Below are 27,774 nucleotides of genomic sequence, written 5' to 3' on the forward strand. Positions count from 1 at the left end.
GATCAGTTCATATGCAGGTATTCATCTCAAGTTGATTCCCTGTGCAGCCACAAGAGGTCTCAGCATGACAGTGTTTTAAACGGAGCCTCCAATGACAACACAACAGAGTAAACCGTAAGTACCAGTGATAGCTAAACTTTTAAAACTGGGATAATTAGTGCTGGAAAGGATTAATCTGACAGAACAGTGTGGACACATAACAAATTGTATGTCATATGAATTCATTTGTGTCCTCTAAACGAGGCAAATGCTCTTAGCAGTGTAAGAGATCTGGTATGAATCATTTGAACATCAGGATCCGGGCAGCTCTCCTCCCATTTATTGCTCAAGAGATTAGGACACACGCTGGCTTTCAAAAGATCTCTGAAAAGGATATTGCAACATGTGCTGAAGTCTTGCCAAAAGAGGAAGTCAAAGCTGAAGAAGACACGACTGAGCTTTTTTTTTTAAAAGATGTTTTTACAGGATTTTCATGTGACCTGAGGAGGCTGTTGCCTTTACAGAAGGACTAGAATAACACCAGCCTGGTGAGTTCTCTTTCTTGAACACTATTAACTAAGAGGGGGAATCATTTTAATACTGTGATCAAAATCCGACATAACCGTTACTGGCTGTAACACATTTTTTCCTTTAACCCAAACTCAATTTGTTAGGGTCCCCTGCTTGAAGAGTGTGGGTGTTCTTTCAGGGGTGGAATGAAAAGTTGGAATAACGTAACTTTTCAGTAACCTAACCGATTCAAAGTGGATTTTTTGACCACATTGTTTTTCCCCACAATTATCCACCATCAAACAACCTCAAGTCAGCGTCATGCATATGTGCCGACAGTGTTCACGGGACACTGAAGCGAATGTCTGTACTGGTTCCGGCCAAGTTCAAAGCCTTGGCGATGGGAGCAGAGTTGTCTAGTGGCAGTAAATGTACACTGTAGGTTACAGTTTGTCCATGAATGAACATTGCAGCTCCTGCATACCCAAGAAGTTCCCGTTTGCCGTTTCCCAGCCGCTAGTAGGCCTCTTTATTGGGCATCAACCTCAAGTTTACGCGTGCATTGTCATATTGAGTCACCCACATGTGCACATATACGTCCTTGTGCACATGCTAGTAGAGCACAAAATGCAAACATGACCAGAATGTGATCATCATAACACTGCTCCATAGCATAACTAGTGGTCAAAACCTCCATTTCATTTTCTTTTGATCAGCTATTTGATTAATGCTTATTTAAACTTTTGACTCCAAAAGTTCATGTAAATTTGCAGTGTTAAAATGAGCAACAGTATTTTCTTACTTGAGCTGAAATAATCAGTTGATTAAGCAATAAATCGATCGACAGAAAATAATCTGTTGACAATCAAGTAATCATTTGTCATTTTATAATTAATTAAAAAAGAAATCGGCAGATAATTCAGCAATTAAAATAATCCCTTTACATTATAAAAATAGTTTAAATATCTGACTTTTAATGATAGTATAAGTAATGAATTGTACATACAGTACATCAGCTATCCACAGAGTCAAAAGATAAAGGGAAAGGAAAGATATCAAACAACTAAGATTGCATCAGTATCCTAATAATGAAACCCAATGACTGAGTTCTGATGAGCTGTAGGGAAAAAAGAAAAAAGTGGTCGAAACACTTAGTAATGTCTGGAAGTGCGTTCTAACTGCCACATTGTGGCTATGAATGTAGTTCACGTTCTCCGCAAAAGCATCCTGTTTGACAAAGTGACATTAACTCAGGGATTGTGGTTGATGGTGACTAACTCATTCTGTAGTTGAATAAATGCCCATGTCTTCTGGGGATTCCTCTATCCAGCGGGGAAGCCCAGGAGTGGCTTTATGCCTCTGCAAGACCACACGCTTTGCTTTTACGGTGGGTAATTGCCCTGGGTAGGCTTAACATTAAAATGATGGGAACCAACACTTAGATAGATGTAATGCTCACTTTTAGTCTTTTTGTTTCTTTAGTTTTTGAAATTATGAGATTGTAAATATTGTTATCAAATAGTTGGTAACACAAATTGTAAGTGTAGGTAATTTGCTAATTTTATATATATATATATATATATATATATATATATATATATATACACACACATATATACATATATATACACATATATATACATATATACATATATATATATACATACATATATATATATATATATACACATACATACATACATATATATACATACATACATATATACATATATACATATATATACACACATATATACACACACATATACATACACACACACACACACACACACACACACATTTCTTTTTAGAAGATTCATTCTTTAAATTTTAAACTCAAAGCCCCATTTTCATATAACTCTGTGGATGTTGTTAAAATTGTTGTTTAAAATTCATACATGTTATTCCTATGGTCAAAGACAGTCCAAACATAATAGTAAATTTGAAGAATTCTCTCCCAAAGTCAAAATTAAAGTGCTAAAACTTAAATTTGTCCCTAATCAGCTCCATGGATTATGAATTGAGAAAGATGTTATAGATGAGACAGAGCACCCAGAGGAATGAGTATATGGGAAAATGTTCTGTTTCAGATGAGAGAACACGACAATAGAATAAAGCTCATTTGGGTCAGATAAAAAAAAAATAAAAAAAATTCTGTGGGTCCACAAAATCAGTTTCCTATTCATTGTCTATGGAGCAGCTCCAGACTTGTTAGTGATACTTACTTCTCTGGTTTCTGACTTTGAGAGAGATTAGCTCATGATGGGCGCCCGGATAGCTCAGTTGGTAGAGTGGGCACCCATATATAGAGGTTTACTCCTTGACGCAGCAGTCCTAGGTTCAACTCTGACCTGTGGCCCTTTGCTGCATGTCATTTCCCCCTCTCTCTCCCCTTTCATGTCTTCTGCTGTCCTATCGAAATAAAGGCTGAAAAATGCCCCAAAAAATAATCTTAAAAAAAGATTAGCTCATGATCACGAATATTGAATGAACTTTCTTAGGCCATGATAAGAACATATTGGAATTCTTAATTTAGGTGGTGTTGCCCTTTTAAATATCAGAGAAATGTATTCTTGCAGTGGTTGAGATAGAAAATGAAAAGCACAACTTTTCAGTTATATTCTATGAAAAGCCTTATTTTTCTTAACATTACTACATTTCTAGAAACACGTCATTAAGTAAATGAAACTGCACTGAGAACTGTGTTGTTTTGTGACTAAACTTTCTGGTCAAAACTTGGTGGTTAATTATTTTGGTTATCGGTAGCGTGTACAATATTGGCATTAAGGTTAGGGTGAGGGTAAAAGTTATTTTGGTTAGGGGAAAATTTTGCTGATGGTTTAACAGTGTGTTGAAATACAAAAGAAGGTGAACAGACAGTTCAGAGGTGCGACCCAAACACCCTTCCTTCTCTTTGTGTTGTTTGTGCTTTTGTCAAATGGAGGTGGGACAGAGCTATTGACTCATTGGCTGAGCTGCATGGTCGAGATTCCACTCTGCACGCGAGGGTCACAGTTGAGGTTTCCTCTGTTAGTACTGCTGTTCCATGTAAACTCTCTCATCCTTCCTTCGTTTGTTCGATGCCTCTGTGTCACTTTCTCCGAGGTGAGTAAATATATCTAGCTTACTTTTGTTTTAGAAATTTGTTTTCTTTTCAATTTCTTACTTTTGTCATAATAACTATGCCACTGAAGGCAAAAAAACATGTCTCAGATCAGTTCAGATTAGAGAAGTGTGTTGTAATTCCAACCACAAAGGAGTCATGCTTCCTTTTACACTGTGTTAGAGGCACCTGCTATCCAGTAAAGAGAACCTAATTTTAAGCTACTGATAGATGCTCTTTTTCTCCTATTAAACCATTGGAAATGTACCTCAAATCAGTGGCATGGCATTGAAATCATTTTTGAAAACCAAATTACAAAACTTCAATATTCAATGTTACAATTGATTAATTTAGTTGCATTTTGGATGGTTGTTCAATGTGGGTTTAATTGGTTTGACAGGTCAGAAAACTTGGCTGATTATCATTGCTGCTAATTTATACAGCCTTTTGAGTTGGAAATGCAACCCACTACAGCATGTTGTAAATGCATGCTGCTGCACCACCGTTACCATATCTTTTTTAGTTTATTGTGGTTTATAAAAAAAAATTTAAACAGAAGAACAGTGGAAAAAGCAGAGGTGAATAAAGCTTGCAGCAGTCTTGTAGAGCATCTCACCACAAAACCAAAAAGAACAAACATGTTCGTTACTGGGAAAAATGTACTTTCTCTCACACTAACAACCGCATTGTCCTCAGTGTGAAACATCAAATTTGGTTATGCTGGTCATATTCTCAGGCTCTGCTGTGGGAACGGTGACTCCTATTGTCTTCCCTTTTTAGTGATAAATGAGTCATGTGGTATGATAACGCACAGGCTAAATGGCTTCAACTCTCCATCAATCCTAATTCAAGCTTCCCTTGGTAGGGTTTTATCACTTCCTCACTTAGGGGCTGAAATCTGTCATTGATATTGGAATATTCCCACGTTGTTTTGTCCCCAATAATTCCAGCAGAGTAGTATTTACTGCTGTATGTCAAACTTTCCGCTGCCCAATGATACTGCAACTTTAATTTCAAGTTTTAATTTCTCAGACATGGTTAAAAATAAACTGAACATGAGAATCAGACATAAAGTGTTCCTCCAGAGGCCAGCATGTTTTCGATCAACAAAGAGAGAGAAGAATCATGACCTGATGTTTAACAGAGTCAAGGCACATTAACTGTAATGCAAAATAACATGTAGATCAATATATGGCTCTGACCCATTGTGCAACTGGTACGCTGGCATACAGGGTGTGTCGGTTGCAAGTTGTTGCTTGTATTACAGCTTACATTGAGGACATTCATAGAGGTTCTGGGTTTCAATTCTCCATCATCATTTGGGATCACATCCTCAATTTTTTTTTTGCTTTGCTTAGCACTTCATCATTCTAGGAACATGAGAATATTACAGTCCCGTAGCTGACATGGGCCCTGTTTTCTAAAAGCATTTGAAGGATCTTTAATGTACTTTTGAGAGACCGGCCCTAACTTTGACACTACTTTAAATCAGTCCCAAAACCAAATTCAGTTGAGTTTGAATCCAGATGGGGCCACAAGAAAGCTAACACAAAATCAAATCTAGACAGAGCAAACTGATCCCTAGATAGGACCAAATGATGATGGATGAACAGAGCTGGATCACTAAACTCTTCATACACTATCCAAAGTTCAATTTAGACCGTTTAATTAGTTGTCGAAAGGAAGTAATAGAAACTTGACCTGACCTTACTTTTGCATTATGCTTTATGTCATTCAGAGCTGAAACTATTGGTGGATTAATCAATTAGTCAAATCGACTAATCAAATTAATCTGCAATTTTTGTAATCAATACATTTTGTCATTTTTTAAACTAAAACACCAAACATTCTCTGATTTCAGCCTCAGAAATCTGCAGATTTTCTTTATCATGAGATACTTAACAGAATATCTTTTTGGACTTTTGGTTAAAAAATAATATCAAGAGAAAATTTGAGAAATTGCAATGCACATTTCCACTATTTTCTGACATTTAATAGACAAAACAGTAAATCAATTATTCAAGAAAATAACAGCAGATTAAACAATGAAAATAACTGTTAGTTGCAAGAATACCAGTGTTATTAAAATATCTTTTAGGGTTTCAGACTGTTGTTGTAATGTTGTTCCACTCTTGCACATTTGTTACTTGTTCAGTGTGAACTGTTTAGAAGAACAGCAGGTTAAAGTGCATTTTGCTTCTGTTTATGGTGACTCATACCAGGACTAACAGCTCAGTGGGCTGCATTCAACCACAGACCAAATCACTGCTACGGTTGCTCCCCACTTCATGTTTTTTTTCTTTGTTTTTTTCCAGTTTAACCTTAAGGTGTGAGGATTTGCAAGTATACGTTATCACATTAATCAGAGTATGAAAACAGTGCAAATATAAAGCAAACTCTGTTATATTACATTACCCATCTACAGTGACAGTAAAAGCAGCATTCACATATTCTTTACATGTAGCCTATACTTTATTGCCAACATTACATGAGGTTGAGGATAAAAACCCTACTTCATGTTGTTTATCAAGCGTTCCTCGGTTCTGTAGAGGTTTATGTAGTTAGGACCTTGAACCTGTGATCATTCAGTCTCTGTTACAACCACTGTCCCACCAACAGATGGACAAAGTTCGCAAAACTGAGCAGATTTGTCAGCCAACACACTTAACCAAATGCAAACAGAAACAAATGGACACTTGTTCCTTTCTGTCAGTTTGCTGTAAGTGCAAACATTGCACAAATGTGTTCTGTGAGTAAGGCCCATTTCCCAAAAGTGCTTATCTGGTTTCTGCCATGGAAGCATTCTCCACAACACTGACTTAGGTCTTGGTTTACATCACCACCGTGTCATCTTAATCCTAAGTATATCAAATTTGGAGAGCAGTTATTGCTTTAATAACATGATTTAAAATGTGCCACATTTCCCAGCAGCCTTGCCGCCTCCTGTCCATGTCCCCCCTGCCCTGCAGAGGATTAACACATTAGTAATGATATTAACAGCCTCTCACTCTTTCCACCATCTGCTGCCAACAGAAAACAGAAGTTACAGCATTGATTGGTCTGAAAGAACAGCACCTTCTTCTTCTTCTTGTTTTGTGCTTTACAAGATTCCAGCAGAGTTTTCTCCAAATCTGACACTGTGGCTCATAATACCTGTATCCCATTCCAGAGGCTGGATCCTCTGAAGACTACATTTCTAGATTAAATGGATTAAACATGCTCACAAAACTGGTCCAATCTCAATAAATACTTTAAATCCAGACTTTAATAAATTATATTTTTAACACAAATGCTAATTTTTTATACTGATGGTTCAACCTTAAAAAGTTTAATTTCACTGTAAATCACGCAACATTGTCGATGGGAAATATTTATGGTGCTTGCAGGGCTCCAGACTAAATTTTTTCACTATAGGAGCACAGTGGCCCCCAACTGAAAATTTTAGGGGCGCAACCAGAAAATTTAGGGGCACACACCGTAAATCAACATGCTAACTGAATATTCACATCTCTACTAATTTCCACTGTATTACTAATAAATACTTTGATAATAGATGCAGAAATTACAATGTGGTGTTTCAAATTCAGTGTCACTTTTGAAGATTCAACATAGAAGGCACCATTGCTGTCATGACAGTAAACAAAATATTTAAAAAATATACCAGCTCTAGTCTACAATTACAATGAATTCAACTTAAAATTAAACATGCATTGTTTAGGCTACTACCTTTAGGGTTGGGTACCTTTCGCATCTGAACCAATATCGGTACCGATACCTGAAATTCGGTTCCAGTACCCAACGGTACTTTTTTCGGTACTTTCCCACTGTAATTACAAAACAATTATTTCAGTTGTAAAAATAATTCCAAACCTATTTATCCTATGTACTTAGAACATTGTTATTTTATTAGAATGTTACACTCTAAAGAAATTAAACAAAAATAAAAATCCTACAACCTATTAAATTGAATAATTATTAATTTCTTACTCACTGTAACTTTTATTCTTGTATTTGTATATTATTATATTTTAGCCTGTTTTATTTTCATCATGACCGTTTTGAATTGCTCTTTAATGTTTCATTTAAAGCACTTTGAATTGCCTTGTTGCTGAAAGGTGCTGTAGAAATAAAGTTGCCTTGCCTTCATACCTCAGCCTGTCAGTCAGTCACCAGGGCATAGAAACCACTGTGCCTGCTGCTTGTCTCCGAGGAAGTGTAATGTCAACAGCACTGCGACCGCTTTCGCCTCGCCATTAATATCATATCGCAGCAAACACTGTCTGCGTGAAGTTTTTAAAAACTGTAACCATACTTGCAACCACTTTATTGGCATTGCCGTGACTTCAACAAAACTGCCCCTCTGCTGCGTGTGTGTGCGAGTGTGTGCTTTTGTGTCAGAGCTCTGCTCTCTGTCAACTTTCAGAGAAGACAGATAAGCTTGCGCTTACGCGCTCAGGTACCGACATTTCGACATTTAACGTGTAAAAAGAGGGGGCAAATTTACTGGTCGCACATGTGCGACTGGATGTAAAATTCAATCGCACTCTCAAATTTTGGGACCATTTGGTCGCAGTCTGGAGCCCTGTGCTTGTACTTCCAGAATCAAGACAAGGGCGCAATCCAGAGGTGTATAGTCCAGGTGCCAGAAAGTAAAAATCCTGCCATGTTTTTGGGTCTGCCTCTACATCTAGAACAGGTGTTTTCACTAACGAGCTCATCTACCTGGTAGAGGAGCTGGTTTAGTGATGGTTGGGACAGCTGCTGGACAGGATTTCTACTTTCTGGCACCTGGACTATACACCTCTGGCGCAATCAACTAATAAACCAATCAACAGGGCAATGTGACATCATGCAGCGACACACACTGCATTGGCCAATCAAATAGGATAAGCCTTCAGACTTACAAATCTAATACTCAAACCGGCCCACCCGAATCATATTTGTGTGTTCAGTACCTAAAACAACACACCCCTACCAAAGCAGCCCTTAGCTTGTTGAACACTGCACAGTTTTAGAGCAACTTTTTTAATAATAATGGGGGGACACCTTCATGGGCCAGGTCCTTTAGAGGATCCAGTCAGTGTAGATTAAAAGCTGATAAAGGATGCAAGTTAGAGATGCACCGATTACAACTTACTAGGCCGATTCCGATTTTCTTTGAGTTAGGCCAGCCGATACTGATTTTAGCCGCTGAGGAATTTCCAAACAGCTGACATGTTGCAGGTTAATTCACAAGGTTCCCTACATGTGCGAGAATAGCGCGGACACGCGTTTCACACCGCGAGTGGGTACGCGCGACACACTGTGGAAAAGTTGAGAGAAAGGAAAAAGAGACGGTGCTGTCGCGTGTGTGTGTGCGTCCTTGAGAACTGAAACTCGTATAACTTATGTTGTCAGTTAATTGTAGCATTTACCGGCATGAAATCAGCATATGTCAGACTGACCTGCCGGTCGCCGGTCATGGCCAAGCACGTGAAAACCGGCCAATTCCGGTCAATGGCCGGTCTATCGGTGCATCTCTAATGCAAGTTCTTCTTTTACGTGATGGCCTTGTTTTCTTACAATAACTGTATGTACACAACTGCAACCTGAATCTTCATGTTGAAGCAGCAATGTCAGTGTTGGTAGCCTCAAGGTTTAAAAAGCAGACATGGATATAAAAAGACACTATCAACAACACTACAATCTTGGCAGGGCCAGCCTCTTCTCTTTTTAACTGTTTCCTGCCAGGAAGCCATATTTCCATTAGCTGTTGTCTGCAGTTAAGTGCTGAGTAGTTTACCAGTAATATATGGTATTTATATATATATACTCAAAAGTAAGAGAAATATTAAAGATGACTAGCTGCTTGTAGCCACAAGTGGTATCCAGTCATTTTACAAAGTGCGAAAGTGTGATACTGAATAAAATGAGATTAAAGTAAAAACAAAAATGTGTTCTCCGTCACCCGACCATTGGAAAACAAAAGGGGTATAAAACACAACACTGTCTGACTCACTGCTCAACGCATTACACAACCAACCACCAACACCTTTAGGCTTCCAGTAGCGAAGGAAAGCACATGCCAAACGTTTATCTTCTGCATGTGACTCAGTCAGTTCCGTTCACCTCAGCCTGCCCTCCCATGTGTTACTCCCATGTCTCTGTTACCACGGCCCGCTGAACCGGCTGAGCTCTTCCCACGTTCCCCTTCGCCTAGGCTTGTCCCAGAGTAAAACTATGTGCTCTTAGACTCTGTATGCCCTAACCACATCCATACGCAAGTGCTATTTGGTAATGTGCTTTGACAAGAAACACGCAACTTTTTGAATACATATTTTAACCTAACTATTTTAACTTAAGAACGCTGTCTTGGATTATCCACTTTGGTATTCCTGGGCCTATACACCAAGCAAGGTAAAACATTTCTCAACCAGTTAAAATGCTTTCTTTGTTTTTGTTTGTTATATTCCATTGGTAAGACCACTAGTCAATTATTTGATTACTCAAGAAAATAAGTGGCAACTATTTTTAATAAACAATGAATCTTGAACATTTGCTGGTTCCAGCTATTGTAGCGTTAGGGTTAGATTGTGAAATTGCTGGGTTTTAGACCATTTAAAGACATCACCTTGACCTTTTTATAGACTGAGACATATTCATTAATCAAAAATATAATCTATAATAGATAGTGACCACAGAATATTTTTATAGTAGATCTGGGTCCTGAAGATGTAATATGACAGTCAAACCAATAAGTAACCCGTCAGTCTATATAACTTCATATTTACTTGTTTGTAAAGAAGCTTGTGTGATACAGTACTGGACCAGAACTAAATGCAACATTGTTTTAGCCTGGACAAAATGAACTGAACTAAAGGTGTGAAAGGGGCCTAAGATTACTATTTTTAGGGCAATGTCAGTTGAATCTGTCCTTTGACTGACAGTATCTGAAAGTGGAAAAGTTGGTAATCAAAGTCTAACCACAGCAGTGCAGCACTTCATATTCACTGCAGCCTGCTAAACCGCCAGTGAACCTCTGTGTCTCTTCAGCAGCACGTCTTCCTGTAGTTAAATGGAAAAGTAAAGATACTGTGGTAGGGAAAATGTTTCTCTGGTATAGTTTTCTCCCCACAGCAGTATCACACATTTTTTTGCTGCCGTTTTCTTGTAAAGTCTTCTGTTTGTCTTAGCACTCTGCTGACCGCACACAAACTGCTCTACTTGTTGCCAAAAGAGGGCCCGTATCGTTATCTTCAACCGATAGCTGCAAATTGATTCTATGAGAATTTAGTATCTTCACAGTTTACTGTTTTACAATTTTTTCTTAGCATCCAGTTTCCTACAAAAACACTTTTTTAGCATGAAAAAACTTCTCAAACAGGGTTAGACCTCTTACACCTAATTTTTCCCATTAAATATCTCCTGAATTATTAAATCAGAAAAATACATACATTATTATTATTATTATTATTATTAGTTACAACACTTCATTAAAGCTATATGATGCCTACCTACTGAGCAAAAGGCTAGGATGTAATGTCTGCAGTATTCTGTGAAACTGAAAGATTCTAGATTTCCCCAACTTCAGCTTTACGCATCTTGTATCTTTCAATTTGAAAAAGGCTCTATGGGTTTGAAAGATGTGTGACTACACAAGATGAGTTTGTAACAATAGATCTTTGATATGGCAAAGCAATGTTTAGATACCCGTCCCTGGTGATGCTCAGTATTTAAAAAATACAGACACCCTACAGTAGCTACACACCTGTGCTAAGACATTCAATTTTTAGAATTAACAATACTGCCAGCAAAGCACTAGCACTGCTGCCGAATATACTCGAAAGATCAGTTAAGAGTTACTTGTTGGGAAATGCCGATGTTTGATTTTAGTATTGTGGTATTGTGGTATTGTGGTGAAAGATGTGGTTAGATTAGATCAGTTTCTATCTGATTAAGACTAGTTTATCTCAATGTGGTTTAACACCCAGCTTGAACACAATACAACAGCTGCTGTTGTTGCACACTTGCCCTTAGCCATGTAGGTTAACCGTATGTTATGATTGTGCAGTTTGATTCACCTAGATGATGTAGAGCCATGACCACAGTTTATTTTTTTTAAGAAAGCAAATACAGATATTGTGGTTTATATTTATCAGTGTTAGGGCTGCACAATATATAATTTTTGTATCGTCATCGCGACATCAACTGGCGTCCTGGGGCATTTCCGTGCCGTTTTTCATCCGCTTTCATTGCACGATGTGTCTCCATGATTAACTTGTCTTATCCGCATCTAACTGCATGTGATGCGCTATTAGATGTGGTATGCCATGTCTCCATCCTCCTGCACCAGAGTGCCCGTGAGGAATGTGCTTTTAATTAATTAATGATGATTTTAATCTTAATTATGGAGCACCTTCAGAATCCATGAGGCAGGGCCTCACAACGTACAACCTATACGAAATAGAACGATAGTTACGTATTGTAACTCCATATTCTATGAGTATAGGCATAGCCCTAAGACCCAGGCCACCTGCTTCACTAACATTGGCAAGAAAAATGCTCATGTTGGGAGCAGATCTCTGGTCTTGTAGCTGTAATATACAGTAACTGCGGACGTAAGAGAGGCCCGTGCAGGGCACAAGGGCGCAAAAGAAATCTTCACGACTGCGCATGCGCGAGGGATAAACCCAATAGCAACAGTTCATAGAGGGCTATGCCTATACTCATAGAATCGGGAGTTACAATGCGTAACTATCGTTCCTTCCCGCTATTTGGCAGCGTCTCCGTGTGATTGTGATTGGTTTAAAGAAATGCCAATAAACCAGAGCATGTTTTTCTGCCATCCCAGAACACTGTGTGGACTAGCCAGACTCTCCTCCGTAGCATATACAGGATGATCTGGAAAAGCGAGACTAGCAAAAATCAAACCTATAACATTTCGCAATCCCATTTCTCCACAGGTCAGTTTATGTTGTTTTTTTTTATATTAAAGGGGTGATAGAATGCAAAACCGATTTTACCCTGTCATAGTTGAATAACGACAGTTCGGTGGGTAAATAGGACATACATAGAAGCTCAAAGTCCCACTGACACCCCTTTACTATGAAAATTTCATATTTTGAAACTGCCGCTGAAAACGGGCAAATCCCAACAAAGCTGGAAGTTGACGTCAACCTCCCAAAAACCGGAACCTTTGTCAGCCCATGGGTGTATTAAGAGAACGGTCACGCCCCAACATTTACATAGGCTACGCAACTGACCTGAGATCAGGTAGTCTTCTGAATCTAGGTCGCGCATATCTCTGCTATTCCATTACAAAATTCACTTCTGAAACTTTTTTATGCGAGAAATCAACTATGTAAGGCTCAAATATGGGCCACTTTACGAAAATGGATGGCTAATTGCAAATTTTGTCCAACTGTGTGCCGGAATTCAGCTGCCGGTGCTGCCTGTGTTGCTGCCTCGCCGCCCGACCTGCCTTCCTTCACACACCCCGGCCTGCTCTGAGGTACTTGGAGCTCCGTCACGACTGGCAGCCCACAGCACTCCATACCCGCGCAAAGTCACCGGTTTTTGGATAATGGACTACTAAACGCTGGTGCTCTGACAGAGCTCCAGGGCTTGCCTGCCCTCTTCCTGCTAGCTAAATGCCGTGTGTGTGAGTGAGAGCACGGTCAGCGAGCTTGTTACGCCAGCAATCTGTTACCACAGGTTCCAGTTAATCTTTTAATGTGTGTAATTATAATGTGTTGAGTTATTTAAACAAACTATTGGGGAAATAAACGCCGCTTGTCCGCGAGTCTCATTGATAGAGCCTGCGGCTGGATGTAGCTCTATCAATGAGAGCTAGCTAGCCTCCTCTTAGAATTCCTCTGGAATTCACAAATATTCATTATCTTGAAATCGGACACAGTTGTTAGCTTTATAAAACCTTTAGGAGATGTTGTATACGTGGTTGAGTGAAATTCAAACTGTAAATATACTCAAATTAAGGCGAAAAGGAAGCCAACTATCCGTGATTTGTAGCTAGGTTTGAAGGGACAGTCACAGCTAACGAAACACCTAGTCTTCACAAATATTCATTAACTTGAAATCGGACACCGTTGTTAGCTTTATAAGACATATAGTTAGATGTTGTGTAAGTGGCGTGACGAAATTCAAACTGTAAATATAATCGAATTAAGGCGAAAAGGAAGCTAACTATCCGTGGTTTGTAGCTACACATAGCTAGGATTGAAGGGACAGTCGCAGCTAACGAAACACCTAGTTTTCACAAATATTCATTACATTGAAATCGGACACCGTTGTTAGGTTTGTAAGACATATAGTTAGATGTTGTGTAAGTGGCGTGACGAAATTCAAACTGTAAATGTATTCGAATTAAGGCGAAAAGGAAGCTAACTATCCGTGGTTTGTAGCTACACATAGCTAGGATTGAAGGGACAGTCACAGCTAACAAAACACTTTGTCTTCACAAATATTCATTAACTTGAAATCGGAAACCGTTGTTAGCTTTATAAGACCTTTAGTTAGATGTTGTATAAGTGGCGTGACATGTGTGTAACGTGGTAACAGATTGCTGGTGTAACAAGCTCGCTGGACGGCGCTCACTCTCACAAACGGGCCATTTAGCTAGCAGGAAGAGGGGAGTTGAAGGCCCTGGAGCTCTGTCAGGGCAGCGGTGTTGGTAGTCCCTGCTGTGGGCTGCAGCCGTGACCGAGCCCAAGTACCTCATAGCAGGCCGGGGTCTCTGAAGGAAGGCAGGCCGGGCGAAGAGGCAGCACCGGCCGGCTGAACTCCGACACACAGTCTTACCAAATTTGCAATTAGCCATCAATTTTCGTAAACGGCCCATATTTGAGCTTTATATAGTTGATTTCTCGCTTAAAAAGTATCAGAAGTGAATTTAATAACGAAATAGCCCGATAAACAATGTATAACTTTGCAGTGTCTGAAATATGAGAGTCTCCCATGTGTTTCTATGTAGTTTGCTCAAACCAATCAGCGCGTAGCTCATTCTGAATATTCATGAGCATACCATATTTGGAAGAAAAGCTCTTGTTCCAAATAGAGCCATATTCACAGGGTAGTTAAGGGCCTAATAAAATATCATTCGGGCAATTTTCAGCCCAACCAATGTTACATACCCCATTAGGAGACCTTAAGGAACAGTGTAAAATACCCTATATAATCATTCTATCACCCCTTTAAAACATTACAAATCATCATGCATTACCATCCTGCAGGTGTTCTGGTTGGGTCTGTTCAACATTGACTACCTCTAAATTAAGTCTAACTATCCTCAGGCCTATTTGGGTCACCTATCAAGTGAAAAACTCTGGAGTTCTGTTTAACTGAGTCAGTCCACACCCACATACGTCAGTGACTGTTTTCAGCTTTAGTCACATACTTTAATTACAGTCCATCCAGATGACATACAGAGCTGGTTAAGGTGCTTGGCTGGTACTGGTCATTTACAAAAACAACCAATAGTGACTAGTTGTTAATAGGCAATCACAATAACAGTTTTCTATGGAGAGCTCAACATGAAATTTTAGCTTTTTCTGTTGAAGGAGTTAAAAGTTCCTGTGGCACTTTTCTTAATATGGTCATTTACTTTTTTGATTTGACTAGCATCCTTTCTGGAACGTAACCTTTAGCTCCCTTTATATTGCTATTTGGTACCAGAAGGAGGGGTAGGTATATAATACTTGTAGCTTTTTGGAACTGACGGCTTAACAAATATCAAAAACTGTTATGTACGGAAAAATAGTAACGTACCAAAAACTTCAAAAGATTCCTAGCTCTTATAGTGACGGTGCTGTGCACAGGTTGGCATAGATGATGAATTAAATCTAACCTCAGCAGTGGGGTTGCCTTTCAGTTTTTACACCTCAAGTTACCAAAATCAACAAGTTCCTCAAACCGAAATTTGCTTTGACTTACACCTTGTTTATCCAACTACATAAAAAATGACATGCGTTTACATCAGAAAATGTGTGTTAAAACAGTGTCCATGTGACTGGTGCTGTTAATTACAATGGAGCCACCCAATAAAAGAAAAAGAAAAAAGAAAGGTAATGTAACCGGACTGGAGACCAAAAGAAACTCAAAATATAAAAACACCCAACATTCTGACTCCAACCAGCACAGTGACGGTAGTAGTTGTACAAGTTTGAGACAAACAGGACACAAATTTCCCTTGAGGGAATACTGTACAGATTTACAGGCAAGGCTGAGTAGGAACGTTAACATGGTTAAAGCAGTGTTTCGGAATGCTGGGCCTCGTTCCAGTTCCAAGGCGTTACGCATTCCACGTTTTGGAAAAGGTTTCTGAAGAAATTACTCCTCAAATACCAAATTTGTCATCCATGTCTGCAGGAGAAAGAGGTAGAGGGAGGGTGGGAAAGAGGGGAGGGGAGAAGCAGAGAGACGAAGAGACAGACATAACTTTTGAAAAACTATTAAGTTTGGCATAAAGGAGAACGAAAACTGTTTTTGCTGATTATTGCTGTATTTTGAAGCTTCTTGTGACCGGTCAGTGTCACTGTACATTAGTGTTCCAGTGAGTTTTTGTTGTCCGTTTGTCATGATTGCAGTCTGTTGTAGCTTTTTCTTCAGTAGCACTTTTATCCCAGCTAGTTGTATACATTCATGTCCAACTGTTGTTTGTATGTGTGTTTTTTTTAGCTATGGGCCAGCGTTCAACAGTGGGGAGCCTTCTGTTTTTCCTCTGGCTAAATGGGATCTGTACAGGATTTAAACTGGGTGAGCTGAGTCACATTGTATTCTTTAACATAAACACTACTAGAGCTCTGAGACTACCTACATACTGTGCATACATGTTTTTGCCAGGTCTAACATCTGCCTCCAGTCTGTAGAGAAGCATTGTATCGCCCTCCAATGGCAACTGGTGTAACTGCAGTGACATGTTTTCTCAGTTCCCAGTGTTTCTGATTTATGCGAGATGTAAAGGTTGCTGGCTCTAATCCAGGACAGACACTTAGCTGGGATTAGAACCTGAACAACCTATAAACTTTAAATCTTCATGAAGCAGCAATACGGCTTTAGAAATGATTTATAACCATAATTGCACATTACAAATTAAGTTTTAATTGTTTCAGGTTTTGGGAGGGTGAAGTGATCTGTGCAGCGTTGACTTGCTGAATAAATAATGAATCCATTCTCCACTGATGTGTGTGTTGCAGAGAATTGTACCTACTACAACAGAACGTTTGAGAGTGTTTACTCTGTTCCCGGGGATATGGCTATGCTGAATAGCACTCTGGTGTCTTCAGACACCTTCAACTTCACAACTGTCCCTTACAACATCACCTGGTACAACTTAAAGACCGGTCGAGAAATGAGCAACCAGACCGGTCGAATCCTGGTGCACAGGGAGACTCTGTGGTTTCTTAACGTAACGGTGGACGATATTGCAGAATATGTTTCTATACTAAGGTACAGTAGCATCCATTTAAATATCAATAGAAGGTAAATGAGAGAACCAGTAGAAAATGTGATCTTATGTGTTTGTGTGTCTGTCAACACTGTAGAAATTACTGTGTACTACCGAAAAAGTAGCACCTAATCTTTAAAAGAGTGCATGTCTGGAGCAGGAGATTGCAACAATGTTAGGTTTTGAACATTTCAGACGTTAGCAACTCATTGGCATAAGTTTTCAGTGCTGTGGATAAGTGCATGTTAATGTTAAGAATATACAGTACAACTGACCGATGTAGTATAGGGCTGGGCGATATATCGATATTATATCGATATCGTGATATGAGACTAGATAGTCTTAGATTTTTGATATCGTAATATGGTGATAGGACATAAGTGTTGTCTTTTCCTGGTTTTAAAGGCTGCATTACAGTGAAGTGATGTACGTTTCTGAACTTACCAAACTGTTGTAGCTGTTCTATTATTTGCCTTTTCCACACTTAGACATTATATCCACATTACTGATGATTATTTATCTAAAATCTAAGTGTGAAGATATTTTGCGAGCGCACCAATTGTCAACCCTAGAATATCGGGGGAAAAATATTGATATTGAGGTATTTGGTCAAGAATATCGTGATATCTGATTTTCTCCATATCGCCCAGCCCTAATGTAGTATCACATTTTCTTTAGGTAAATCTGAAGCTAGTGTTAAAATAATTACAGCAGATGCAAACAAAAAAATAATAACATACAGCTTATCACGTATGTGCTTATCACCACTTCATTTTGTGGTGTTTTATTCAACATGTTATTCAGCTACTCATTGCTAAACATGAACAAAAAAAATCTCTGAAGAAAAAGAAGCTAATTTTCTTCTTAATTTTTAACAGAACTCCCTCTCAGTGCTACAGGCAGGGGATCAAGCTGGTAGTTGATCTGCCCATTGCTGGACAGTGTAGAAGACCAAAGAAAGCCTTTCAAACGCTTACATTGGGAGTCACTGACAAAGTGAGCTGTCCTCTGAAGGACTACATCTCTAAACTGGACAGCTACAACATCACTTCCTCCATCAAGTGGTACAGAGTGAGTTATGGGTGATTGATGAGCACTGCTACTGACACAAAATATTTATTAACCTTACTCCAGATGTTGTAGTGCAGTTTTGTTGGACCAGATCTATACAGGCAGAACAATCTTGAGTCAACTGTCCAATTGTCTTAAATGGGGATTGCACACCAAAATACTCAATGATAAGACATTTTTGAAGGGGCTTAAATGAAGTAAAATGCTTCACTCTATCTAGTAGATATATGATACAACATTGGTGCAAATTAAAAATGTGTATTCTACTGTGACAAAGTGATCTAAAATATATTCAAGTTACCTTAATAAAAAAGGATTGAGGGAATGTTACTACTACTACTGTATCTACTGGCACTATTTCAACTAGCTCTTTTTTGGAAACATCCTTTAAAGTTTAATTTTCTGTAGGTGTCGGCCTGGTCATTGTCTGTTCAGTGTGGTGGCTATTCCTTGTCATGCTACCTAGTTCTTCTGGCGATTACAGACGACAAAATTTCTTGTGCAATTTTCTAGTTGATATTACTGTAGTTTTAGCGGTGCACAAGACAAGCTGTTCCTTCCTGGGCTTCGATAAAACAACATATATGCATCCAAAACAATGTACACAAATTCCAGGATATGATAAAACGAAATGAAAAAAGGACCGCTTCACAAATATAAATGAAAAACAACTTACAGTCTGATATCCATATCAGTGAGACCCCAGGGATTGCTTGGCAGCCACAAGAACAGATAGAAGATATCAAAACTTGCCGCTGAGCGTCCAACTCACGTTTTTTTTCTTGCAAAAAAAAAAACAAAACTCTGTGCCAAGTTTTGACGGCTTCATTGCTTCATTTTGATTTCACCACAAACAACACACAATGGATTTGGTGCCACAGAATCGCATTTTGCCGTAAATCCATATACAAGGTTTCTTATTTACAATTGAAGCTTGACTTGCGTCGTCCTTTCTTTAACTGGAACAGTGTGCAGTGAGACAGGCCACGGAAGTTTGCTGGGCCCCACTCACCACTACACCTTTGCTGCACCTGCCACTTCACATGCACCACACTCTGCAGTCCGGTCAGATACATAGGTCCAGAACCAATGAGCCGCTAAGCGATCACAAGGCTGCAGCTCATAGAAACACATTTTGATCTAGGCTATTTATTGTTTATCTTTTGGATGAAATAACATGACTGTTGTAGCACTTAAAACATTTTAAAAACACAATTATAATAGAAAAAATAAATAAAACTATCTCCAGACTCCCCCAACTCTTATTACCACGCTACTCTGTTAACCACATGGCTGTATACCCTCATTAAAAAGTAGTTTTTACGTATAGTCATAAAAAGCTTGACTTTTATGTTTCCTTTCCTCATCTAGGGTTGTGACCTCATCGTGGATGGGGCAGACAAGTTCACCTACATGGATAAGGCCATTCTGAAAATTGAAAGGGTGGAAGCTGAAAAAGACTCGTATACCTGTTCTCTGAGCTTTACTCTCGGTGGCATTACGGGATCAGTGTCAGAGACCATTGAAACAACGGTCTCAGGTTAGAACAAACATCAGTACTTGACTGTGCGAGAGAGGGACTTTTATGCTGTTTGTCTACAACATGATTAATATTATATTGCTACAGTGGAATGGACTTTTCTAAATCTCCAATACAACACTAGTGAAAAGCACAAAAATCACAGCAAAGGTTTACTGCAGGCTGACAATAGGTGGAACTCATTCCCATGACCTTAAACTGACTACAAAACGACAGAGTGTGTGTGTGTGTGTGTGTGTGTGTGTGGGGCTAGGAAGTCTTTGGTATCATTCCATATACAGTATATTTTCGTGATTATACATCCTCAACCTCTGTTACTGTATTTCATTTTGTCCGTCTTTTCAGATAGTTACTCTATGCCTCCACAAGTGCGCGAACCGGCCAATGAAATAATCAAGGCACAGATGGGTGAGTCCTTGTCTTCAATTTATTACAGTATTTTGCAGTTTAACGTCTATTGTTCAAACTAGGGCTGCACAACATATATTTAATTATAGTCATATCAACTAACTAACTAGTGCACATTTCGGATAGATTACTTTGTAGGGGTGTGAATCACCAGAGACCTCACGATACGATATCATCCCGATACTTAGGTCACGATACGATATTATTGCGATTTTAAACATATTGCAATATTCTGCGATATATTGCAAGGTATTACATTTTTTCCAACTTTTTCCAATTTCAAATGATGTCCCCAAAAGGACAATTTTGTCAACATCTTATCTAAAAAGATATTTCTCTGTTTGTTCATGTCACTTCAATTATATTGCTACAAAATGGGATTGTCAAGCAGACAAACTGACCAACACATATGTTATAAAAGATCGATACTTGGCATCTGTGTATCGATACAGTATTGCCACGAAAAATATCGCGATACTATGCTGGATCGATTTTTTCCCCCACCCCTATTACTTTGTATAGGGAATTGCTTGCCTATTATGTTTTTATTGTCTATGCAAATTGTAAAGCACTTTGTGAGCCGGTCTGTGAAAGGTGCACTCACTCACTCACTTACTTACTTAACAAGCGAAGGAGTTAAATTATCTCAGGTCTTTATTGTGAGTGAGGGAAGAATGGAGTGGGGGCACTATTGCATTCGCTTTACTGCACCGTTGTGGCGAAAAGAGAGCTGAGCTGGAAAGCAAAGCTCTTGATCTACCGGTCAATTTTCCTTCCTAGCCTCACCTTTGGTCATGAAGGCTAGATCCCGGTTACAAGCTGCCAAAATAAGTTTTGGGAACGGTCAGGCTCGTTTGTTTTCTTTAAAACATTCACACAGTCCAGGGTGGTGCTAAACCCACCATGCGTCAGCAGTGCCCTCGCAAATCCGTGAGAGACGCGCCAGATGTCAGGCTTCATCCCAGCAATGTACATCCATTGAGCCAGACTAGTCTGTTTGAGAAACACGATTAGGTAGGTAGATAGGTAGATAGGTAGATAGATAGATAGATAGATAGATAGATAGATAGATAGATAGATAGATAGATAGATAGATAGATAGATAGATAGATAGATAGATAGATAGATAGAAAGAAATAGTTCTGTTGAATAAAATTTGTGTTATTGTTTGTCTATGTGTTTAGGGTCCAATTTCAGCAAGCGGTGCCGGGTATTTGTGCCAGGTGTCGGGAGGCCCTCAGTTGCGATCGCTTGGTCGGTCAGAGACTATTACATTATCGATACCAAACCCTCTGACCGTGTCTCCACGTCAAATCTAAGGTCAGCACCCTTTTATTTTTGTATCTACTGCTTTTGTGTTACAACAAGTGAGAAGATCTATGAAAGTTTATGAGGTGCCTGTGTTCAAAATATCAGACATTTCATATTTCTAATTATAAGCTACTGTATAACATTGCAGAAATCACTGTATGTTTTGTTTGTACAAAGATGTTCATCACCAAAGGTAGTTTTAAATAAAGTAAGCAGGATCTCTGCTTGATATTTTAATGATTTAAGGTCTTCAATACATACAAAATCATGTGGAGAATATGGCAGGAGAACATGCATGCTTTTTTTTTTATAAACTTGACAAAAATCATAGTCGAGTTACTTATTATAAGCAACCTTTTTCAGCTAACATACAGTAGTTATTTGAATAAAGAATGAATCTAGTACAACAGGCACGAAAGAGAATATTTGTAAAATATAAAAAGCACAGTACTGTAACATTTTATTATGTATCCGTCCTCAACAGACTGGAGGATGATCCTAAAGGTGCATGGTTGGAGGTTCTGCTGATAATTTCTGAGCTAAGGGAGGAGGATTTCCACATCAACTACACTTGTCAAGCAGCCAGTGACAGGGGCCCTTCCAAGGGATATTTTACTCTGCTACCCGCAGGTAAAAACACAGAGTAAGCCATTGGTCTTTTGCGGTGGTTTTAAATGTGCTACAAAAATAAAGTAAAAAAAAAATAAAAATAGATGCCAATCTGGCTAGTTAGTTAATCTACTAATCTTTTTAGCTCTAGCAATAGTTAGCTTTGTGGTAGAAAGATGACCAGTAGAGGGTGTAGGTTTTACACTTTTCTTCCCCACCTCAATAAAGACACTTAAAGTATAGTAGAGGCAAACTCTTGGTGAAGACAAAGTGGCCACAAACAAAGTTGCAGGTCTTTTATTTCCATGTCATTAATGTGTTTGGGGAGTCAAATGGCTCAGCCAGAGAAGGGCGCTGATGCAAAAAACACCAAAGCCTGAATAACTTTTTTTGATACTTGGAATAAGAATGAATGAGGTGCCTAGACTAAACCCACATATACCTACTTAAACTTGTATGTCTGCCATGTGTGATGTTTATCTCTTCAGATCCCAACATCACAATACCCATTGGATCTGTGCTCGGTGGTATGACGGTTCTCTTTATCGTCAGTGTCACCATCTATTACCTTTTTAAGGTTGACATTGTGCTGTGGTTCAGGAAAGCGTTTCCTGTCCTCTACACAAATACAGGTAATATTTCACAGCAGGTGTGTCATTAGTTATGTGTTCTTTATTATATGCATGATAATGATAATGCCAGTTCACAAAAAAAAAAAAATACTCTTGCACTACGTTCCAAGATGGAAAAACCCACAGTGATGCTTTGACATTGCAACCCACACATATCTGTGTATCACAACTCACAGAATCTTAAGCTCTACCCCATACCTGACAGCATGTGTCAACAGTAAGAGCAAACAAAGGAAACAAACTAACCACAGGGCTGCCTGCAGTATTTCTAAGGAAATGTCATCTGCTGCTAGCTTACAGTATGCAAAAGAGTAACCTTTTAACATGACTTTATGTTACCATTTAGCTTGAAGAGCTCATACCATTGGTATCAAGTCCTCAACATCTGAGGATTAATCTTTAATGTAATAAGGGCAATAAATAAGTGAATGAATAAATGAAAGTAGTGTGTATTTAGCATTACAGGGGCAAATCTCCACTGCTGAATCTGACTTGCATCTGTTCTTGCACCTTGCTAGTAAGAGTAGAGCAATGCGTGCAGACCGAACCACCACTAAAATACCCCTAATGAGCTCCTCTTTTTTTCCGTTGTCAGATTTGGATGGGAAGCTGTATGATGCCTATGTGGCGTACGCACAGCCCTGTGCTATTGGATTTAGCAAGGAAGTGGAAGAGTTTGCTCTTTGCACACTACCCCAAGTGTTGGAAAATGCCTGCGGCTACAAACTCTTCATAGGAGGCCGTGACTGCATGCCTGGGAAGGGTAAGTCACCTACTGTACATGGCAGTAGACAGCATTCTAGTATTACTTGCCTCAGATACGGGGGCGATAAGTGTCTATTGGTTTTGCGCTGCACTGACGAAAATGTTATTTGAAAAAGCCTTACAAGTTTCAAAGTTATATAGAAAAGTTGATGTAGGGGACCTTTTCTTAGGTCATCACTACTGGTATTTATTTATTTACTTACAACAGCAATTATCATATATACATCATCATCATGCATGTTTTTTGTCATAGCAGTGGTGATTGAAGGCAATGTTGGTTTTGAATGAATGTCAGTGCCATATTTCGACATACAGAAATAGCACAGGCTAGGGCTGTTGGAACGAACAACGAAAGTCTAATATAATTTAATCTCACATGTAGCACACAACAGTAGATTGTCCGTGTCAGACGTGTTCTCACTTACTGGAAACAATCAGTTTGGTTTAGGCAAGGGTTTGCGCCTGGGTAGACCGTGCAGGAGGCAGGACATGACCCAAATTACACCAAAGTGACATAGCCGCTTTGTAATTTGGTCATAAACAACTCAGTCTGCTGCCGTTCTTCAATTTATTGGACAATTTTGGTGTGGGCCATTACTGACAGAAGATCTCAAATCTCGTTGTCTCTCCAGTTAGACATTTTCATTGGCTTCTGCGTTTCTTCTGGTTAGGCCCGATGATAGAAACGTCATCAACACGCCATTTGTACTAGGGAGCTGGCAAGGTAAAGTCTGTTTAATGTCGGGTTCAGCTGATCCAGACATTTGCGTTCTCACATGCAGCTCCTCCTAGTGATAGCTAAATCATTTCAGGTTTGCAGTGCATGTGTAAAAGGGGCTTTCAAGTTTATGCACTTGTGCATTAATGTACCCTTTTTGCGTAGTTACGTTAGGTCTCATTACTTTGTAAGCTCATGTTTTTCTGATGCAACTCCACTGTGTCTCTTCATCCTGTTTCCTCCCTGCAGCCATAGTGGACTCAGTGGAAGAGAACATACAAGCCAGTCGCCGCCTTCTTCTGCTCTACACCGCCTCTACTTTCATCAGCAAAAGACACACAAGCAGCACTAGTAGCAATAATAACAACATCTCTAAGAGCAGTGATAACATTGAAAGGAAGACAGGGGACCGCAGTGGCAGCATGAGTTCTGATGGTAGTGAAGAAGTCTATCCCGACTCAAGACAGCAGTTGGAGTGTATGGCAGCAATGCACAGAGCACTTCTGGAGGGATCTCTCAAGGTGAGAAAACAGACTTGTTTTTGCGTATTTGATGCACAGGCTGCATAAAGTCCAGTCACACTTGATTTGATAAATTGTACCATTAAAGCTGCACTAGTCAATATTTACTTCATGGTTTCATCTCACCGATCTCATTGATCCATTTCCAGCAGCAACAGGCTGCTGTTCTCAGCAAACAAGCTCTTAAAAAAACTAGGGATGGGTACCGAATTCAATACTTTTAAGGCACTGACCAAACTGCCTCCTTAGTATCAAGTATTGAAAAATGCCTTGTCATTAAGTACCAATCTCATCAGCATCAGTGAGCCAATAAGCATGCAGCATGCTTCTACCAAGATCTTATAATACTGCCAATTGGCTGTGTAACGTTACACACCGTGGAGACACGCAGGAAAAACTCTATGTTACTCACAGAGACTGGGCTCATGTAATAGGAGCTGAAAAATAAATAAAAAGATTTGTGCAGTAATGCGTAATGTTGTAATTACTTTTTGATGAAATTGAAAATTGGTGTATCATTCAGGAACCAGTATCAAAGTCACAGTACCGGTATCGAAACATTTTAAACAATACCCAGCCCTATATAAAACCACTGTACAATATAGCAGACAAAGTTAGTAAACTGTTTAATGGGTTTCCGCCATATCACCAGTACAATCTGACTTCTATTTACCAAAATCGAATGTGCCTGACAAATTAAAATAACAGCTGTAGCCTACTGAATCTGGCACACCTTATTTTTCCACCAGCTACTTTATCCAAATAAGTTCCTAGTTTAAAAATGTTAAATTTATAAGCTTAATTAATTGATATGATAGAAAATTTCCTGGGCAGATTTGTTGCCAAAAAATATAAATGCGGGTTTATGGTTTCACCTGTGTGAACATCATAGTGGAGCACCAGAGTTAATTTCCCTTAGAACGCTCAGAGTACACAACTTGTATCTAAGCGTAAGTGCTCTAAATTAAAGAAAGAAAACCATTCAGTGTAAATTCTGTGATGATTTGATTAATGTACACTACCCAAAAGTTTGGGGTCACTTAGAAATTTACAGTCTACTCCATTATAGACAGAATACCAGAATTAAAAACATCTTAAATGGAACTAAAGACATTTGAACTACACTACTGGTCACAAGTTTGGATCACTTAGAAATGTCCATTACAGACAAAATACCAGCTGAGATCAGTTGCATTGTTTTTTTAACCAGGGCATCAGTTTTCAGATTACATTATGTGCTTACATAATTGCAAAAGGGTTCTCCAGAGTTTTCTCAGTTAGCCTTTTCAAATGATATCAGATTAGTAAACAGAATGTGCCTTTGGAACATTGGATGAATGGTTGCTGATAATGGGCAATGTAGATACTGCATTAAAATCAGCAACTTATTTCTACAACAGCAATTATGTAATCTGAAAACTGCTGCCCTGATTAAAAAAGCAATGCAACTGATCTCAGCTGGTATTTTGTCTGTAATGGACATTTCTAAGTGATCCAAACTTGTGACCAGTAGTGTAGTTCAAATGTCTTTAGTTCCATTTCAGATGTTTTTAATTCATGACCACATGCTCAAAACAGCACCCTGATTCTAATTTAAGCTCTGCTTTCCAGGTAATTCTTGTTGAGTTGGAAGAGATCAGCCCGGCTCAGCTGGCTCTCTTCCCAGAGTCAGTACGTCACCTGAGGAAGAAGCAGGGCGCCGTGTGTTGGTGGAAGAACCTGAGAACGAGGCAAAGGTGGAGGACATGTGTGAGGAGGAGAGAGGACGAGGAGAAAGGTGGACAGGACACGCAGCTGTCCCCTTCCCTCTCCCCTTCCTCTAGATTTTGGAAGGAGATGAGGTATAGTATGCCGGTGAGGGGCAAGAGGGCAGTGTACCCCGAGAAAACTGCCCTGCTGAACTTATGATGGGAATATGAACCAGAGAGCAGCTGGTTTCCAGTGCACACGTGTGTTTGGCAGAGAAACCCTTCACACACAGACAATTCAGAAACACTGACCAGCAGCTGTGAAGTACACGCTCCGATAATACACGACTGGGATAATAATTCAGGCCGGGAATCTAACAGCGGTCCAGGCCAATACATTCACAACAGCCCAAGTAAACTGCAACTTGTTTCCTGTGTACTCTTATATTGGACATTATCATGCTCAATTATGTCCATTAAGTTGTTGAAGCAATGTTTTGGTCAAAATATAACAGGTTTAACTTTTACTTTTTGACCACTTGAGAATTAACTAAATCTAGTACAGTGCCCGTTGGAACGGGCGATTTGCTTGGCCTGTAGAACTCTCCAGAACCAAATTGTACCCCAAAATGACTTAAAGGAGGACCCCAAAACACTTAATATGCAACTCCACTGTATAGCCTACTACTGACTTACAGTGTACTTCTACATCAGAGAAAGACATTGTATTACTATATTTACCTGACAGAGAACGTTGCAGATTCAGAATTTAATCACAAAATATCACAATGAAAATGTGGAGTATTCAGACATTTGCCACGTGGACTCATGGCAGTGTGGTACCCACCAGGCCCATTATGAGAGCTAATCAGCACATTTCTGCGTTAATCAACCACCAGAAACTGAACGAGTAGCCTACAGAGACATGTCACATTAAGCCGGACTGTGAGTGTGGAGAGAGAGAGAGAGAAAAAAAAAAAAAAAAAAAAAAAAAAAAAAAAAAAAAAAAAAAAAAAAAAAAAAAAAAAAAAAAAAAAAAAAAAAAAAAAAAAAAAAAAAAAAAAAAAAAACAAAGAGAGAGAGAGAAAAAAAAAAAAAAAAAAAAAAAAAAAAAAAAAACGTAAATAACGACTTTTTAGTATTGTCTTATTCGTCAACAATATTGTATGTTGATATCGCCACAGTCAGCGTTTGATTACTGCGGTCCTGTCTCGTCATTGTTATCGCTAACGAATTTAACACTTCAGCAGAGGTGTTCATTTCCAAACAGGCTTAGTGGTGTGAAGGTTAAAGTTATATTATGGATTTGATTTGCGGGGTATTTTGCCGAAGTTAATGTTATTAGTGTTAAAAGTTAGCAGTACACTTAAAACAACCAGACCCAGGGTGAGTTTGATGAAAACTGCTGTCTTTGCCCGGTCAGCTCCGAGCTAGTTTCGCATTGTACAGCATTGTTGTTGTTGTTGTTGTGAATTTAC

The 27,774-nt window shown here is 39.1% G+C and overlaps 1 protein-coding gene across 4 annotated transcripts; it reads left to right on the forward strand.

The window, feature by feature from the left end:
• The first annotated feature begins 378 nt into the window (after window positions 1-378).
• LOC120569280 (interleukin-1 receptor type 1-like) lies at window positions 379-27,012 on the forward strand. Of its 4 annotated transcripts, none has more exons than XM_039817098.1 (12): window positions 379-527; window positions 16,265-16,342; window positions 16,783-17,035; window positions 17,912-18,104; window positions 19,476-19,644; window positions 19,990-20,052; window positions 21,237-21,372; window positions 21,848-21,993; window positions 22,461-22,604; window positions 23,200-23,367; window positions 24,337-24,608; window positions 26,220-27,012. In XM_039817098.1, exons 2-12 carry the CDS (start codon window positions 16,267-16,269, stop codon window positions 26,514-26,516), a joined length of 1,917 nt encoding a protein of 638 aa, XP_039673032.1. In that variant the 5' UTR covers window positions 379-527; window positions 16,265-16,266; the 3' UTR covers window positions 26,517-27,012. The 4 variants fall into 4 exon arrangements, with proteins under 4 accessions (XP_039673032.1, XP_039673031.1, XP_039673034.1 ...); XM_039817097.1 differs by lacking the exon at window positions 379-527 and adding an exon at window positions 3,452-3,594; XM_039817099.1 differs by lacking the exon at window positions 379-527 and adding an exon at window positions 9,575-9,988.
• The last annotated feature ends 762 nt before the right edge of the window (window positions 27,013-27,774 follow it).

This window comes from Perca fluviatilis, chromosome 12 (assembly GCF_010015445.1).
Source record: "Perca fluviatilis chromosome 12, GENO_Pfluv_1.0, whole genome shotgun sequence".
In the NCBI taxonomy this organism is placed as follows: Eukaryota; Metazoa; Chordata; class Actinopteri; order Perciformes; family Percidae; genus Perca; species Perca fluviatilis.